At 49.8% G+C, this 19371-nt stretch overlaps 1 protein-coding gene across 4 annotated transcripts in view; it reads left to right on the forward strand.

The window, feature by feature from the left end:
- Positions 1-19371, forward strand: part of SH3RF3 (SH3 domain containing ring finger 3) — a 288903-nt gene that overhangs the window by 207536 nt on the left and 61996 nt on the right. For 2 of the 4 annotated variants that reach the window (XM_081146033.1, XM_081146034.1), the window contains one exon: positions 18408-18761. The exons of the other annotated variants lie outside the window; for them this stretch is intronic. In XM_081146033.1, the coding sequence (XP_081002159.1) occupies positions 18408-18761 (354 nt within the window). The remainder of the gene's footprint in view (positions 1-18407; positions 18762-19371) is intronic. 4 annotated transcript variants of the gene reach the window in all.

Genomic DNA, 19371 nt, shown 5'->3' on the forward strand with positions numbered 1-19371 from the left:
GGGACTTGAGAACAGAGGCTGTTTGGGGGATTCACCACTGGGAGGATGAGAGAGGCTTTGAGCTGTGAGAGATGCAGGGAGCTGCGGGAGGAAGGCAAGCACGGGCGAAGGGTCCTGGGTTGGGGCCCAGCAGTATAGAAATGCTAGAATGAGGGTGCACGGCTGCAGGCGCTGGTTGAAGTCACCAGCCACCGGCTGCCAGGCGGGAATGGTGGTCAGTGAGGGTGGATTGGAAAGAAGAGATGGGCCAGAGGAAAGAAGATGCCGGGACTATAGGCTACAATGGGAGAAAGCCCAGGTGCAAATGGGTGTGAAGGGCTGGCAGGTAAGGCCTGTGATGGAGGGTGGTCCCTCTGAGCAGCCTGCTGGGTGGCAGAAACCAGGGGTTCCGTCTTCTCTCTCTGGCGGTCAGATCCATCAGACAGCTGGCATTTTCCACTCCGCACTTAGCTGATGCATCTGGCACAGCTGCTGCAGAAAGAAAGCCTGTTTCCCAAACCTGAGCTGAGGCATGGCCACAGGTGGGTCTGCCCTCTGACCCTGTTGCCCCAGGACAGCTCTGCCCCCTCCTGTCTCCTCCCCTCTACTGCTCCTTGGAATGCCAGTGACCTGAATCTTCAGGGCCTCCCACAAACATGCCTGGTCCTTACCTGTCTGAGGGAGAGAACACGTAGGGACCCCATGTCCTGGGGACACTGGGGGCCTGGAACACCTGCAGGCATGTCTCAGGGAGGCTGTATTCTGGATGGTGAGAGAGATGGGGAGGAGGGGTGGGCTCCAGTGGAGGGAAACCGCATCCCAGGGCCAGTGGGAGCCTAGAGGAGTCTGACTGAGAGCAGATCCCAGCCCTTGTCTGTCACAGTCAGTACGCATTTGCCTCAGTTTTGGTGTTGAACAAATCCTATGTGATGTGAGGGGAAACTGTTGATGCAATGTTATGGAAAAAATGAATTAATATTTATGGGGAAATGATGGAGGCAAAAGCTAAAATCCTGATTTAACCAAATAAATGTAATTCCAAAAACAGTAGTGGCAGTTAATAATGACAAGAGTTTCCCATTAGGAGTCCTCATTGTCAGCTCTGCCCCCTCCTGTCTCCTCCCCTCTGCTGCTCCTTGGAATGCCAGTGACCTGAATCCTCAGGGCCTCCCTGAATCCTCGTGACTATAGTTGTGTTGTTAGACAGTTTTGCTCCGAGCCTCATTTGATTGCAAGGTTGAACTCAGTTGGTCTTGCTCACGGAGAACGCTGTCTTCCCATTGCTTTGTTTTTTACAAAAGCAGAAGGCTATTTTGAACCTGTTCTCTAAGTATGGTATTAGAGCATTTGGTAATAACCTGCAGGCACAGCTGAGAGTTTTTTATTGGGAACAAATCATCCTGAAGTTAGCGGTGTGTACTCTGTCCTGTTTTGAACCTGTGAGCAGCCTTCCACACGTTGGATTTGCCATTCCCAGTGCAAGGCAGAAACTGCTTCTTATCTCTTCACCTTTGTCTTGGCTTTTCAGCTCCTCGACTGAGGCAGGGAGTGGGTTTTCAGGGAGGGAGACGAGGAGGGGCTGTGGCATCTAACAGGATGCCCAGGCCCTTTCTCCCCCTCAGCGCCCTCCAAGGACCCCACCTTTTCACTGGTCCTGTGGGCAGGTGTGCGGGTGTGTGCCTGGTTAAGGGGAGCTCATTCTCAGTTGCCAGACCTGGTCTCTGCTTTTCCATCCTTCCAAGGACCCCTTCAGCTCTTCAAAGAGAAATTCAACATGTCAGGAATCAATATGGGGGTGGGAATAGGGGGCTCTAGCTTTCTGCTCCCAATTGACCTTCTGCCCCTCCCCCATTTGGGAACACTGATAGGGAAGGTGTTGAAAGGCCTGTTTTTCTTGGTCTTGACTCTGGAACCAGAGGCTACACGGGCTTTATCAAGCTATTTGTTGCTTCTGTGTTGAATTTCTCCCTGTACAGAGTGTGGATAGCACCACAGCAGAAGGTCGTATTGAGATCTATGAGGTAATAGGCACAGGCCCGGGTGGGTGGTCCAGCATCACACAAACAGAGCGTAACGGTTTTGCAGCCACTGCATCTGCGTACAGGTGCTTCTCGGGGTGACAGAGGCGTCTGGAGGATGCTGGAGGGTTCTTGACAGCCACCAAGGGACACAGCCAGCCATTCCCCACACTCCCCAGCCCAGCGAGCGGGGCAGCAGTTACTAGCTGAAGGGGCTCTCTTGGATAAAGGACATCTTCCAGTCACTTCTTTTCTTTTACCACCTTTTACTGCCTTCTAAAGTGTCAGAGGAGTTCACCCTGCTGCTAACATGGGATGGATTGCATCTCCCCAGCTCACTCCTCTGCAGGGGTTCCCTTCAGGACTGACAGCTTCAGAGAGTGTGTGTGCAGACAGACAGTGTCTGGAAAGGGTGACGCTGCTACCAGGTGGTCAGTGGGGAGCCACGGAGACCCTCACACGTCAGCTTGGTGGCCTGACCAGACTTTAATAACAATTCACCCTGATGCAGTTTTAAAGCCAATGACCTGCAGCCACATCTCCGGGTGTTCCTGTGAGGCAATGAAGCAAGTGCACATGACTGCAGCTGCTCCCCACAGCTCTCCCAGCTCGGGCCAAGTCGATGTGGTGGGGACAGGTGGGCAGGCCTGGCCCTGCCGCCTTCTAAGAGGCAGCACATCATCCCTGTGGAATCACCCACTGTACCGTGGGGGTGAAGGATGGGACTATTTTTTCACCTACCTCGAGCTCCCTGCTCTGGATGCTTCTTGACTCCGAGTGTTTCTGTGCTCACACGCCCTCCCCTCAGGGAGCTGGATGCCTCAGGCCCATCCTCCACAGCCCCTCCCTCCCCCATGGCTACAACACATGCCTGACTCACCCCATTTCCACATTCTAGCCTTTTGATTCCTACCTTTTCTGTTAGAGGGGTTGGTCAGACACTTTAGTGAGCATCAGAATCCCTGGAAATCTCTGGGCCCCAAAAGCCCAGTACAGGGGGTCTAGGTGGGCCCATGTCTAAGAAAGGAGTTGCAGAGGAAATGTGTTTTGTCAGGTTCCACTTGGCCCCAAGGGTGCACCTTGGCCATCCACCTGGGCAGAGACCTGCCCATGAGGCCCCCTTGGGCAGGCCTGGTGGTGGGAGCTTTTTCAGGTGTGAAAGTGAATGCATATTCAGCCATAGAGAGGTTTGGCTCTGGGTGTTTATAAGGTGACAGCAGAGTATTTCCCGGCTGAGCTTCAGGGCCTGTGTTTAGTGTAGGAGGAATGATGTGTCCCATTGTGGAACTGGAACCAAACACGCCCATCCGGAGGCCCGGGGAGCTCTGGGCGTCTCCCCTCCAGACCAGGCACCTGTGGAGTCCCGGGTGCTGCATCCCTGTTCTAAACCTTGACAATGGAGTACTGCCCCGAGCCCCACCCCCCGAGCCAGCTGGGAAAATGTCTCACCCGGCATGGAGCTGCCCCCATCACCGTGTATTAATGCTTCTTGCTTGGAAAGGAGGGTGTCCAGTTGTTGGTGGCCGGAGTCATTTGTTTCTTCTCAACCTTGTCAGAGAGACTCAAAGCTCTTCTCTGTTGCTTTTATTTCCTTCAGATCCTCAAAGTGAGAGCAATTAAGAATTATAGTTGGAGGCTATGGAGGATGCTGTCAGGAGCAGAGGGAAAACCTTGTTGTCAAACCACACTTTTCCAAAGGTCTCTGTTGTCGTGACTTTCCTACCACCACCCCCCCCCACCCCCCAGTGGCTCAAGGCAAAGCGGGCTCTCTGGGAAGCTGGGTTAATGAGGGTCTGGAGGCTGACAAGTTGCCACAAACACTTGCACTCAGAACCAGTCCCCTGTCCATGCCAGGTGTCACTAAGGAGAACAAATGTAGCCACATTCAGTCTTCTCGCTTCCAGCTGTAAAATAGAAACACACCTGCCGCTGGAGGTGTTGTAAGCAGCTGGGCGACGTGATTGTTTCTTCTGCTCTAGGTTTCTGTTCACGAATCTTAGCCCTCGACTGAAGGAGCAGATTTCCACCACTGTGGTGTTCTCCAGACTGTACCTTCTAGGCCACCATTCAGTTTTTCGCTCATCTGTCCCTCCCTCCCTCCCTCCCTCCCTCCCTCCCTCCCTCCCTCCCTCCCTCCCTCCCTCCCTCCCTCCCTCCCTCCCTCCCTCCCTCCCTCTCTCCCTCCTTCCTTGAGCACCCATTATGTGCCAGGCCTGGGGATGCACTCGTGAACACAGCAGAAGAGGATGACCTTGAAACCCTCATTCTCCTGGGAGGCGACAGAGAACAGGAATAAATTCCACATGGTAGTATATTCTCTGTGGAGGATAGTAAAGCTGGGAAGGGGACTATTATCTTAATTAGTGTGCTTTGAAGGCCCCACTGAGCAAGGAAGTGAAGGTGGTACAGGATCCAGGTGGTGGCCCTGAGCTGGCTGTGGCTGAGGAACAGTGGAGGCCAGGTGACTGAGCGGCTGAATGGTGAATCTGGGTTTGGGGGTCAGACCCTCCCCTGCTCAGTGCACACGAACTTTGTCCCTGTGTCCACTGACTCCTCCCTGACCATGTCCTTGTCATTTCTAAGCCCACTTCTGCTTTTGCCTGGGGGCAGGGGCAGTTTAGGAGGCTGATAGTGTAAAATGATTATAAAAAGAATCTACTAGAATAAAAGTTTTCCAGATGTGGTGGTCAGAAACCCACCTGGTCTTGGGCCCCTTCGGATGCGGTCGAAGACGTCAGGACAGCCCCAGCCAGGCCAGTTTTATCTGTCAGCACTCTCCCAGCCAGCCTGTCACCCCATCTCCTGTCTGTAGTCCATTCCCACACAGCCACCCGAACCTTCTCTACAAAGATAACGGGCTGCCTCACTTCCACTTACAGCCTCCAGCAGGGCACACTGCTCTTAGAATAAGTCCAGGCTCCTCACCGCAGCCTAAGGCCCTGGGATCCACCTGGATCACTCGCCTGCCCACCTGCCCACCACCCTGCTCACTGCCCCCACCTTGCTGGCTGGCCTGCCTCTGCCCCCCTAACAGGCCGGGCTCCTCCCTGCCTTGGCATGGAGCAGGGGGCTAGCTCAAGCACCAATCCATCGGGCTCCGGCCCGGCTCTGTCACGCCCCGTACCTTGTTGCAAAATAATCCTACTGCTAGTATGTTGTTTTTGAGTCTGTGGTATGAATGTGGAAAAAGAACTGCAGTCCTTTGAGAAAGCAATTTGGAGTTGTCATCTGTTTCATTTGGAGTGAAGGGAAGCAGCCATTTGGAGAATGAGTATCCATGAAGCATGTAGGGCAAGGGGACCTGGTCCAAAATCATCCAGCTTTCAGAAGAGGGGTGACCCATGTCATGCGAGGGCCAGAGCCTGAGGTCTGGATGGCAGTGTGGGAGAGGCGGGGGCGAGGCCAGCCCAGGCTCTCAGGGGGCCTGCAGTTTCTGCTGAGGGTGCAGGGGGCTGGGCTGGAGAAGCCCTATGTTGGAGCCCAGCGCTGAGGCTCAGTGGCAGGCTCGGGCTGCGAGCCACGTGCTGAGCCAGGGCTGAGGCCAGGCCCAAGGCCAGGTACAGAGGACTAGCCCCAGGAATAATCCCAGGGGGTCAGTTTATGCCTCTGTAAACTTTTTTGTACTGAAAAGGGGACGAATGTGTGTTGAAACTCTTCTCTTGTTTGTATTTCTTATCTTAAATTTGTAACACAGTTTATATGTTAACATCTTAAATATGTAAGTTTTAGGGAAAATTTATTGGGTTGTCATTGGGTTTTTTTTAGTCATAGTAAGTCTTCATACCCTGTTCTTAGATCTAGCTGAGAAAAAGATGAATATCTGAGAGATAGAAACTGAAATGCTAACTTTATTATTGATAAATTTCAGTGGCAGAATGTAGATCAGATTTGGAAGCAAAGAAACTTGCTAGTTCCTCCCCCTCAAGCATAGACCCTAGGACCCCCCCCACACACACACACACAGAGTGGAGCCAGCAAACCTGCCCCTTGCCTGGAGCTAGGGAGCTGGGGGAGCGGAGAAGAAAGGGAGCCCAGGGCCCCAGCTCTGCTCAGTGCAGGTGGCCCAGTGACAGCCACACCCTGTCTGTCAGATGGCACGCCGAGCCTCACAGGTGGAATGGTGCGTTTCTGCCATTTGCGTTAACACACTGCGAGGAACAGCGGAGGGGCACGCAGGGGATGAGACAGAAGGCAGTGGCGGTGGCTGCTGAGGGGTGATGGGTGCATCTTCCTACTTCGGGTCTGTTACACAAAGTAAAAAGGATTCTGTCAGACCTTCTGCCCAGCAACAGCTGCCTGGCAGGGAGGCGATGAGAGGGGAGGAGCGGCCTTGCTGCCAGCGCAGGGTCAGCCCGCCTCATTTCACAGCCCCGCCTGTGTGAAATGGGCTCCGTGCCCTCCCCGCTGCCCGGAGCGGCCTGGGCGCCCAGCCTGTGGGTGCCCCTCCTCTGCTCAGCTCTTTGAATTCCACTTTGCTGCCCTTTGGGCCTGGTGGGGTCCTTTCCGCCTCTGAGTTCTCGGGTGCCCCGTGGCAGCCCCGTGGGAGCGTGATGCCAGGGAAGGCCCCGCACGATCTGCGGTCCCCCCGAGGAGTGGCACCGCTCAGCCGGGCGGGAGGAGGAAGCCTTTGCCAGACCTTCCCTGAGACCTCGTGCTCTTAAAAGTGACTGCAGCTCACTAACCTGGAAAACACTGGAGTCTCCAAGATGCCTCACACTTCGCACAAAATGGAAAAATCTATCCCTGCCATGACTCGGGTCTCCCCAGAGATTGGCAGATACCCCAGGCTAATGTGGTCCTTTGTTTTGTTGTTTATGACTTTCTGATTATAAAAATAATAGCTGGCTCTTGGTCAAAATGAGGAAATTCAAAAAAGTGTGAAGAAGAAACTGAAAATCACCTGTAATCCTACTAGTGAATATATGTGTAAGAAAAGAATGAAATGAAATGTTAGCGTATTGTTTTCTTTACTCTCTTCTATGTATAAATTTACATATATTTTGAACAAATTTGGGATTGTGCTGCGTAAGTACTTCTATCTTGCTTTTTCCATTAAATTGTGAGAATTTCCAGTGACATTGTCACATTAGCTTCACAGCCTCAGAACCTATAGCCTGTCCTCAGCTGAGTGGTCAGGGGACCATGGTGAGGTGTCAGATGTCCCTGACCACCCACCTCAGAGCAAAGGACTCTCCAGGGCCCTGGCCCGGCTGCTCCCCATCACCTCTGACCCCATCTCCACCCAGGACACTGTCCCCGTCACTCTGCCTCCGTGAGATGATTGTTGGCGAGGGGAAGGAGGCAGCTGTAATTTTCAGAACTCTGAGATCTTGACTGTCTTGTCACAGGGGCTGCCCTGAGGTCTCAGAGAGACAGAGAGACAGGGAAGGAGGGGAGGAGACAGAGAGAGTGGGAGACAGAGGGAAAAGGAGAGGGAGGGAGGGAGGGAGGGAGGGAGGGAGGGAGGAAATGCTTGCTGTCTGGAGGCGTTCCAAGTGTTTGTTTAAAATTAAGTGGCGATGAAGCAGGTTAGAATGTCAAGCATTTCTCTGTCCCTTGGCCACAAAGGAAGCCGGCCACAGGCAGTGTCCTGGGCCTTGTGGACACATAGGTCTTGCCTCCTGACCTTGGGAATTGATTTCCTGCCCGAGAGAGGCTCCAGATGCACAAATGTCCCATCCTCTCACAGGTGCCCAGGGCCTGTGAGGACAGATGGGACTGTGAACACAAGCTAGTAGTCAGACACCCCTGCGCAGCTGGCCGCGTGTTCAAGCCTGGGCTTCCCCAGACGGGGAAGGGCTGGCTGCATTCAGAGGAGAAGGGTGCCCTCTGCAGGGAGGCGGGGCCCCGGAGAGGCTCCTGGCTGCCAGATGAGGGTGCCACGCAGTGCGCCAGGGCGCTACTCCCTGCACCGGACGCTCACACGTGTGCAGACGGGAAGGGGAGGGCTCTTTACTTCTTACCCGGCAAATGTCTCTCTTCCCCCCGAATGCCAATGGCTTTCCGTCTTTCTGGATTGTGACACATAATGAGAAATGCATTTATATCCCAACCAAGGGCATACACAGCGGTGTCTATGTGGAGCTGACCCAGCATTTCCTGGAACTGCTTTTAGCCTGCGAACACCGATGGGTTCTGATATTTTCTCTTCTAATCTGGGGTATTTTTTTAAAGCTGCTGGTCAGGACCCACTAAATTGACAGTATGAAAACCATTGGTCTTACTAGAGATCTCCAAAGTGGGACGTGTACAGTTTTGTGAGTAAGGGAAGGAAATAATACAGCTTCTATTCGATTTACAATTTAGTTTTTTTTACTTAAACAGCTTTAATTTTTGATAGTGTGCGTGTTTTATATGGATATAATATAATGGCATACTAGGAAACATATGTGATATGCAGGAGGTGTGCCCAGAAAGGCTTTACTGGTGGAGGTACACAATCACTGAAAAGGTTAGAGGCCCCTGGACTGTGTCAATGGTGGTGGCCTGGCCCTGGGACCCATGGGTGAAGCTGCCACCTGTCTTCTGAATTCTGAATTCTGACAGTCATATATTTTTACTGTGCACCCTCCTCTTCCTTAGCTCCCTAAGATCTGCACCTTGTAGGGAGAAGGACCCTGTGAGGCTGTTCACATCAGTCCTCTGGTTAGAAGTGGTCCCCTGCATGGCGAGCACAGCGGAAAGCGGGCATCTCCCGGGACTGCAGCATCTCTGTGGGAGCCAGATGCCCCCTGCCACTGCCGTCTGAGGTCTGCCACCTTCCCGGCAGAGGTGTCCCGACTTCTCACAGGAAATGGAAAATAAGTGGTCCTCCTCTTATTCCTCTCCTTGGCTGAAAAACCACCATTTTGTCTGTTTAAGTTTATGTTCAAGCAAAATAGTTGCAAGGTCCTTATACTAATCACAAGACTTCTAATAAGTGGTTCTGATTACAGGACACACCTGCTAAGGTGCTACTCACAGCTTATTGCTCATGGGCCTCTGCCGATGTTCACACCTTCTTAGCAAATGAGGGAAGTCTTCTGTTTTCTTTTTTTTTTAAAATGATTTTGAGAGAGGGAGAGAGAGAAACATCGATTTGTTGCTCCAGTTATTTATGCATTCATTGGTTGCTTCTTGTATGCCCTGACTGGGATTGAACTCCCAATCTTAGTGTATTGGGACAACACTCTAACCAACTGAGCTACCCAGCCAGGGGCTCTATTTTCTAATTTTCATTTATATCAGCGTCTTTGTGAAATCTCCCTGCTCATGGGCCTTCACTCTGATATGAGAGCATGATTGCTGGCACAGGAAAGGAACATTGCCCAGTATTAAGAGGCTGAACTCAAGGAATGGGTTCATAGTAATTGGGATGAGTGCCCAGGAAGTAAGGGTTGGCCATTTTGAACAGGGGCTGGAGAGAGGGAATGCAGTGTATTTTCTGGCTGGTGGAGGGATGCCCTCACCAAGTAAGGACATGCTGATGGTGATGGCATCGAGGTCATTTTCTGGGCTCATGGCCATGTTGCAGGTGTAAGTAGAGGACCAGAGTGCCTGTCTGATTCTCAGCGCCAACAGCAGGTCACACAGGTTACATGTGAACGCTGCTGTCATCTGCAGGAGGACAAGAGGTGGGGGCAGATTCACATAGCTGTTGCAAACTGCCCCCCAGAGCTGCTGACACCTTAGAGGCAAGTGAAACTACATGTGCCCTCCACATGTTTCCAAGGGCTGCTGGAATGACACAGTCCTCATAGGAGGCACCTGGCTGCTTCCAAGTTGGGTCTCTTTGTCTAGTCTATGAAAACAGGATGCTAAAATGAATAGCATCTCTCCCTGTTCCTACTTTAATTTTTAGACATCATTACTTTTTTAAATTGAATTTATTGGGGTGACATTAGTTAATAACATTATATAGGTTTCAGGTGTACAGTTCTATAATACATCATCTGTATATTGTATTTTGTGTTCACTACCCCAAGCCAAGTCTCCTTCCATCACCATTTATTCCCCCTTTACTTTCTACCTCCCCCTAACCCCTATCCCTCTGACATTCATCATACTGTTGTTTGTCTAGGAGGTGTTTTTTTTCCTTAATCCGTTTACCTTTTCACCCAGCCCCACTACACCATCCCCTCTGACAGCTGTCAGTCTGTTCTCTGTGTCTAAGAGTCTGTTTCTATTTTGTTTCTTTGTTTATTTTGTTTATTAGATTCTACATATAGGTGCAATCACATGGCATTTGTCTTTCTCTGACTACCATACTTCACTTAGCATAATATTCCCCAGGTCCACCCATGCTCTCAAAAAAAATAAGATTTCCTCCTTTTTTATGGCCTAGTAGTATTCCATTGTGTAAATGTATCACAGCTTTTTTATCCACTCATCTAAAATCCACTTGGGCTACCTCCAAATCTTGGCTTTTGTAAACAATACTGCAATCAACATAGAGGTGCATATATTCTTTCAAATTAGTGTTTCAGGTTTCTTTGGATATATTCCTAGAAGTGGAATGGCTGGGTCATAAGGCAGTTCCATTTTTAATTTTTTGAGGTATCTCCATACTGCTTTCCACAGTGACTGCACCAGTCTGCATTCCCACCAACACTGCATGAGGGTTCCCTTTTCTCCACATCCTGGCCAGCACTTACTGTTTGTTGGTTTATTGATAATAACCATTCTGACAGGTGTGAGGTGGTATCTCATTGTGGTTTTGATTTGCATCTCTCATGATTAGTGATGTTGAGCATCCTTTCATATGCCTATTGGCCATCTGTATGTCCTCTTTCAAGTGTCTATTCACGTCCTTTGCCCATTTTTAAATTGGAGTGCTTGTTTTTTTGCTGTTGAGTTTTATAAGTTCTTTATAAATTTTGGATATTAACCCCTTACTGGATATACCATTAGGGAATATGTTCTCCTAGTTAGTGGGTTGTCTTTTTGTTTTGTTGATGGTTACCTTGCTGTGCAAGAACTCTGTAGTTTGATGTAGTCCCATTTGTTTATTTTTCTTTTGTTTCCCTTGCTTGAAGTGATAGATCATAAAAAATTTGGCTACAAGAAATGTCTGAGACTTTACTGCCTATGTTTTTCTTCTAGGATTTTTATGGTTTCAAGTCTTTTGAGTTTATTCTTGTGTATGGTGTTAGAAGGTGGTCTAGTTTCATCATTTTGCCAGTATCAGTCCAATTTTCCCAGCACCATTTATTGAATAGACTGTCTTTACACCATTGTATGTTCCTGTCTTCTTTGTCAAATGCTAATTGACCGTGGAGCCATGGGTGTATTTCTGGGCTCTGTTCTGTTCCATTGATCTATATGTCTGTTTTTAGGCTAATACCAGGCTGTTTTGATTACTATAGCCGTGTAGTATACTTTGATATCAGGTAGTGTGATTCCTCCCACTTTGTTCTTCTTTCTCCAGATTGCTGTGGCTATTTGGGGCCTTTTGTGATTCCATATGAATTTTTGGATTAATTGTTCTAGTTCTGTGAAATATGCCATTGGTATTTTGATAGGAATTGTACTGAATCTATAGACTGCTTTGGGTAGTACGGACATTTTAATGATGTTAATTCTTCTTATCCATGAACACTGTATATGCTTCCACTTATTTATATCTTCTTTTAAAAAATATATACATATATTTTTATTGATTTCAGAGAGAGGAAGGGAGAGGGAGAGAGAGATGGAAACATCAATGATGAGAGAGTCATTGATTGGCTTCCTCCTGCACACCCCACATTGGGGATAAAGCCCACAACTTGGGCAGTGCCCTGACTGGGAATTGAACCGTAATGTCCTGGATCATAGGTCGATGCTCAGCCACTGAGCCAGGCCAGCAGGGCTTTTCTTCAGTGTCATATAATTTTTTGTGTACTGGTCTTTTACATCCTTGGTTAAAATTATTCCTAGGTATTTTATGTTTTTTTGATACAATTGTAAATGGGATTGTTTTCTTAATGTCCCTTCCTGATATTTCATTATTGGTGTATAGAAATACAATTGATTTCTGGATATTTATTTTATATCCTGCTACTTTACTGCATTCATTTATCAGTTCTAGCAGTTTTTTTGGTGGAATCTTTAAGGTTCCCTATATATAGTATCATGTGATCTACAAATAATGACAGTTTTACTTCTTTCTTTCCAATTTGAATGACTTTTATTTCTTCTTCTTGTCTGATATCTCTGGCTAGGACCTTCAGTACTGTCTTGAATAAGAATGGTGAAAGCAGACATCCCTGTCTTGTTCTGATCTTAAGGGAAACGTGTACTTTTTGCCCATTGAGCATGATGTTGGCTGTGCTTTTGTCACATATGGCCCTTATTGTGTCAAGATATGTTCCTTTATTCCTATTTTGCTGACAGCTTTTATCATAAATGGGTGCTGGGTTTTATCAAATGCTTTTTCTGCATTCATTGATATGATGATGTGATTTGTTTATTCATTTATTGTGCTCTTTAGATTCCCCATGTAAATTAAATCATATGGTATTTGTCTTTCTCTGTCTGACTTCATTAGCATAATACCCTCTGGGACCATTCATATTGTTGCAGATGGCAAGATTCTATTCTTTTTTATGGCTGAGTAATATTCCATTGAATATATGTACCACCACTTATTTATCCATTCATCTACTGATGGACACTTGGGTTGCTTTCATATCTTTTTGAAATAGTGTTTTGATTTCTTTGGATAAATACCCAGAAATGAGAATGGTGGGTCATATGGTAGTTTTATTTTTTATTTTTTTGAGGAACCTCCGTACTGTTTTCCATAGTGGCTACACAAATTTGCATTCCTGCCAGTAGTGCATGAGAGTTCCCTTTTCTCCACATCCTAACAAACACTTGTTGTTTACTGATTTATTGCTGAGAGCCATTCTGGAAGGTGTGAAGTGATATCTTATTAGAGCTTTAATTTGCATTTTTCTGATGATTAGTGACATTGAGCATCTTTTCATATGTCTGTTGGCCATCTGTATGTCCTCTTTGGAGAAGTGTCTATTCAGATCTTCTTCCATTTTTTGATCATATTTTATGTGTTTTTGGTGTTAAGGTGTATGAATTCCTCATGTATTTTGGAGATTAACCACTTGTTGGATTTGTCATTGGCAAATACCCTCTTCCATTCAGTAGGTTGCCTTTTAGTTTAATTGATGGTTTTCTTTGCTGTGCAAAAACTTTTTAATTGGATGTGGTCCCATTTGGTTTTTTGTTTGTTTGTTTATTTCCCTTGCCCAAGGAGATATATCCAAAAAAATATTGCTAAGAACAACATCTAAGAGTTTATTGCCTATGTTTTCTGTTAGGGGTGCCATGGTTTCTGCTCTTATAGTTAAGTCTTTAATCTGTTTTGAGGTTTGTTTTTATATGGTGTAAGGAAGTGGTTTAGCTTCATTTTTTGCATGTATCTGTCCAGTTTTCCCAGCATCATTTATTGAAGAGACTATCTTTACCCCTTTGCATGTTCTTGCCTCCCTTTGTCATAGATTAATTGACCATATTAGTGTAGGTTTATATCTGGGCTATCATTATTTGTTGATCTGTTTTTATGCCAGTATCATGCTGTTTTGATTACTACCGCTCTGTAGTATAGTTTCGTAGCAGATAGTGTGATGCCTCTAACTTTGTGTGTCTGATTTTCCAGTCGTATTCCTTTTTTAAAAAATTTCTCCTACACACTTTCAGTTTAAGTCCTCTCAACAGAACTAGTGGTTTCTCGGTAACCATGCTCTGCACAGCCCCCCCGGTGGCACTTTCCCAGACCACGTGTCAAAATCCCATGTTGGCCTCAGAGTTCGGGAGGAGTTTCATGGCTCCTGTAAGTTGCTGTGGAGACCCTTCTTTATTCAACCTGGTTCCCAATTCAGGTGCAGCCAGGATGCTACAGCCAACTCTAACGGACCACTTGTGGAACCAGTTAAACAATGGAAAGAAGGAACTCTTCAGTTCTTCTGACTTTTTTAGATGTTCCTATGGTTGGAGGAAAAGGGTGGCTGTGTGTGGAGGAATATCACAGCTGAACTAATAAAGTTGGTGAGACAGAATCTTGAAAAGAGGGTCATGTCAATGTAAGAAACATTCAAACCTATAGAGAATTTTTGTGAGCTTATTTGAGCCAAACTTTCAACAATTTCCGGGAAGCAAAACCTCAAGGGATTGAGAAAATGTTCCAGAGATGGCAGTTTTGCACCCTATTTTATAGATTACAATCAAAAGAGAAGATGCAAGTGGGTTACATGAAATGCATTGGTGATAAATTAGGGAGGCGGGAGAAAGCAAAGCGGGGAAGCCTCTGGGATTGAATGAAAAGTAAAATGATAGACACACACTTCTTTTAGATAGGTGGGTACTCAGTGCAGAGCAGAGCCATCTGGTTCCCCCAGTTGGAGTAGGAGGAAATGGGAAGTTATGGCTGCTCTGAACAGTCCTGATGCAGGAGCCACTGTCCCGGGCAGATGCTGGTAGCTGCAGGTGCCCTGCAACAATGGGCCCATGCGGTGTGGACATGTGCACCTTGAGAGAAGTTTTCCAACTTGGACAGTGTTGGCGGTGCCAGTTGCCAGGCCCATCCCTGAGCTGCGTGGCTTAGGCGGTGGCCAGCACTGCCAGCTCCTGGCGCTGTGCTCAGCTCCGTGTGGTACCGTGCATGCTGGACGTGCACACACCTGACCTGTTGGTGCCTGGATTTCCTGATCTTGAAAATGGAATATGCAATACTGACTTAATGGAGCAACAGTGGAACTAAGCGCGACAGTCGGGTCTGCTACTTTGGAAGAAGGGAATTCTTTTAGCCCAGCCTCAGGCATATTATTTCTGTATAATAACCTTCCAAGTGGAGACACGTTGGCGGGGAGTGTTTAGACCATATCCCGATGCCCATAAATGAGGGCCATTGTGCCCTCCTGCTCTTCTGTTTCGCACTTGGCCCTGCAGGGTGGGTGCAGAGTACTGGGCCCTGAGGGCCCACTCTGGAGAGCCCTGCGCAGAGCTGTGGGAGGGAACAGGAGCTTTAGTGACTTCGAGGTAGGACTGTTGAGGAAGCAAGTGACTAAAAGACAAAATAGAGCAGAGCAGCTGAGCCTGTTGGAGGAAGCATTTCAAAGTAAATAATCCTAGATTTAGATCACATGTGTGATGGCCTGGAGTAAGTTTTTCGTAACCTCCCTCTGAAAGCTGGGTATTTGTAGTGAAAATGCTGATGGCCCAGCAAGGACTGTGTGTATAGGATTTGCCTGGCCTTGCAGAAGGGAAGTGTCTGTGCTCCCACTGCTGCAATTCAGCGGAGCTTTGTCTTTTAAAAAATGTTTTAACTTATCAAGTCTCAAGCCGTGGCACACAGACCCTAGCAGTGACCCTGAATAAGAGCCTCAGTGTCTCCTGACCAATGCCAGACTCCTCTGTGTGGTGGTGTGTCCTTCCCGGCCTGGCCCCCGCTGGCTCCAGCCCACTTTCCAGCTCAAGGACATGGGTGTGACTCCTGCACAGGGTGACAGGCAGGTGCAAAGCTGACTTCAGTTTGCCTTTACCTGCCTGCAAGGACCTCCTGCCTTTGTGCATTTCCCTGCCACATTTGCTCTCTCTGCTCCCATCTGAACCCTATGCCTCATTCCGGACTCTGCTCAGTCCATTCCCCAAGCTTGAAAATGCCCCCGCAGTGGCCTCTGTTGATTCACCCTTCTCTCAACTGGCTCTTGGGTTGTGCCTTTCCTGCAATATTAAACTCTGCACTGTTCGGTCTTTGCTTTCGCTTCCTTTGGCCCTCTCTGTGCCCCCAACCCCCACCCCACCCCGGCTTGCAGATGTGCTGTGTTCCAGCAGGGCCCTGTGCCTTCCTCTTCCCTAGTCACTTAGGCAGGGGCTGGCCCTGGCAGTGAGTGCTGAAGGAGGGGTCTCTGCCTCCAGGGAGGGAGTTGCTGACCTGGAGAACCCGCCTGACCTGCCTGCCCCTCCAGCAGCCAGAGGCCTTTCCATCTGCAGTGGCCTCCGTGCAGGGGAAGCTGAGCCCGCTGGAAGCAGGAAGCATGCAGGGCATTGGCTCGCCGGGCACTCCCTTGCTTCCTGACCAGCACAGCTTGGCCAAAGCAGGAAGAAGGGAGACTTATCTTTGGTGAACCTCACTGTCCCTCACCACTGGCCTTGGCGGTCCCTCCCCTGGACACTCCATGCCACAGTCCTACCCTGTAGAAGAGACTGTGGGTGTACAGTGGTGACCAAGCTGACTCCTGACCCATGCCCTAAGCAGGGGGACTGACTCCAGGGCCACTTCTGACCCCATTGTACTTGTGTGAGACTGGCTTGGGGATGGCACGTGGTGGTTGGCTCTGCCTGGACACCCTGACACTCTGGGTCTCTGGTGTTAAGACTGGCTCAGCTCTGCTAACCCCGGCCTTTGGTCTGTGGTAGGAATATCTCTGCCCCCACATCCTGGCAGGACCATGGAGGTGCTCTGCTGTGGGCACTTGGAATCCGCACTCCTCAGGACCCCTCAGGAGTGTGCTGCTCTTCCCACCCTGTGTGGCTGGGACAACATGCAGGAAAGCATCCGTCAACATGTCTGGGCTGCGGATGGCCAGCTACCTTAGACCTTGCTCTGCAGGCCTCTTGAGGAAAGGAAGACACAGCTGTGCTTCCCTCTGGTCATAGGAAACTGTGGCCAAGGCCCACATCTGGAAGTAAATTCAAGGAAAACAGGTGCTGCTTCAGAGTGGGAGGACTTTCCACCTTTGAGCCCATGGAGAAGAAATCACCTGGGACTGGGGACATCCCTGTCCACCCACAGGCTCCTGGCTATTCTCACCTGTTCTGGGTCAGGTCAGGGAGAGCCCCAGGCTTCTCTATTGACTGCATTCAGAAAGCAGAGCTGGAATCAGAGCCAGCAGTGACCTCTCAGGGCAAGCTTTCCCCTGGGGACCACACAGTGCTCTGACCAAAGGCTAGACATTTGGGAATGTGGCGTCTGGAAGGAGAAAAGATGAGCTGGGGACAGAACCTCAGCCAGCCTTGGGAACCCATCCCGCACTCTGCCAGGCTCTGCTCGTGGCCACAGTGGGCTCTGGCTGCATGCCGGCCCCATCAGGAGGCTGGTGGAGGTGTCGCTGTGGCTGCTGCGTCCCTGCACCAGCCGGGCCTAGTCTGCAGACGGGCATGTGCCCAGCCTGCCCCACCGTGGCTCCCACGCCCTGCCTGTCAGGTGAGGAGAGAGCAGAAGCAGCGGCTAAGTTCCCTCTTGTTCCCAGGGCAGGTCCTAGGGGCTAACTGGCATCAACTCAGTTTCTTCTGCAACTTCTGAAAAGAGGGGAGGAAAAGAAAAAGAATAGAATTCTGCCAACATTTATCTAGCATACAGGCGTTTATGTAACCCATCTTGTGGAGCTGGTCCCGAGCTTGTTTTCACAGCACATTTTCCTGGCCGCACTGAACATGCAGAACCCGGCTCCCTCTGCGTCACTCCTTCCATCGCTGCAGGTCCCACCTCTAGGTGAACTGAGGTGGAGCCAGTGCAGCCTCAGAGGGAAGGGGCTCCCCTGGACGCCTTGGATGAAAAACTTGCTCCAGGCAGAGGAGCCGGGTGCACGCTCTGGCTCCTAGACAATGACCTGACCCTTCACCTAACCTGAGGCCCCGCCAGACCCCGAGCAGAACAGGGCACCTCTCCTCCCAGAGCCCCGAGGCTCCAGGCACTGCCTGTGTGGCCCCCGGAGCACTGGTGCCCAGTTACCACAGGCTGTCAGGGACTTGAGCCCGTCCTGCCTTCCTTGATAAGCGCCACCAGGATCAAGCTCTCCCTGTAAAGGCGCCACTGTTTTGTGAGTAGACAGGAGAGCAGGGAAGGAGCTGTTTCCCGCATCCTTGCTGAGTGGCTAGAAAACTGCAGCATTGACTCCTCCCGGACCAGGGTCACATCAGCTCGCGGTCCTGACAGCCTGAGACAGGCTGGAGAACATCCACGGCTCCTGTTCACCGGCTGCACTTTCATGCCACCTGCAGCCACCACTGGTTAGAAAGTACCTTCTGGTCACATGCCTTGAAATCTCCTACCAGGGTGACCAGATTTGCAAGGCAGGCCAGGAACCCGTTGTCATGGTGACTGTCAGGTGATGGCTGGGAGTTCCTTGCTCCTCTCTCTCCGGTCCCTCAGAAGTGGGCAGCCCAGGAAAAGATGGGGCTACATGGGGGCAGATGTGGTAGCCAGCCCCTGGGAAACAGCTGCTGTAGAAACTTTTCAATAGATGCTCAGGTTGCACTCGGCCTTCGCTGTGTTTTCTCTGCACCATTCATACCAGATGCCCTGTTAGAAGGATCGGACCAGTCTGAACACATTGTCAGTTTTAAATGTGAATGCAGGCTGGGAGATCTCAGGAAGCGGGGTGTGACGTGTGATTGCTGTTTAATGAAGCCCCTCTCCCCTTTCTCACTTAGCTCAACGACTCTGCCAAGCAGCTTATTGAGATGGACAAGCTCTGCCCAGCTGCTGTGTCTGGCTGCCATGCCTCGTTGCCCTCTGACCCCAGCGCGGTGGCCAGTGCGGCCCCAGGTCCCACTTTAAGCAGCACAGGGGCAGTCAGTGCCTTTCAACAGCGTGTGGACGGCAAGAAGAATGCCAAGAAACGCCACTCCTTCACCGCGTTCAGCGTGACACACAGGTCCTCTCAGGCCACCAGCCACAGGCATTCCATGGAAATTAGTGCTCCGGTTCTGATCAGCTCCAGTGACCCCCGGGCCGCAGCCAGGATCGGGGACCTGGCTCATCTGTCCTGCAGTGCTCCCGCCCAGGTAACGTCCTTGGGGCGTGCACAGGGAGGCGCTGGGCACCCTCCCTGGGTCTGGAGGCTCCATCCTCAGCTCAGAGCTCAGCATCTGTCCCCTGAACTAGCATGGAGGAGGTGAAGCAGCACCCCACGGGGGTGAATTGGGATTCCCTTCTCACTGCCTGGTCTCAGGGACCCCCAAAACTTGGTGGGTATGTCTCCTTGTCATTACCAGGCTAAATATGTGACTGGCACTCTCAGCATCCAGTGAGGTGCTTTCAACAGCCTTTGAATAGTATTATCCCATCTCAGTTTGCATTCAGTCTACCTGGTGGTGCTGGGATGCTTTTAGCATCTCTTTAACACTTGCCAACTCCTTTCCCTTTCAACAGAGTGAAAGGGCCAGAGCTCAGAACTGGATTGACCACATTGTTTAGTAATTTTATTATTATTCTTACAAATACCTTCTATTTCTAGACACAGCATTGGCTCTACTTCCAAGAGTAAGATAAAGGAGGGGGAGGGAGGAAGGGAAGGGGGACCTTATTTCAATTAACCAGCCAGCGCTGTCAGAGTATCTGGTTCACTGCTCACCACCCTCAGTGTTCACTTGTTCTAAAACGAGCGAGTGAGCC

This window comes from Miniopterus schreibersii (genome assembly GCF_964146895.1).
Source record: "Miniopterus schreibersii genome assembly, chromosome: 8".
NCBI classification, from domain to species: domain Eukaryota; kingdom Metazoa; phylum Chordata; class Mammalia; order Chiroptera; family Miniopteridae; genus Miniopterus; species Miniopterus schreibersii.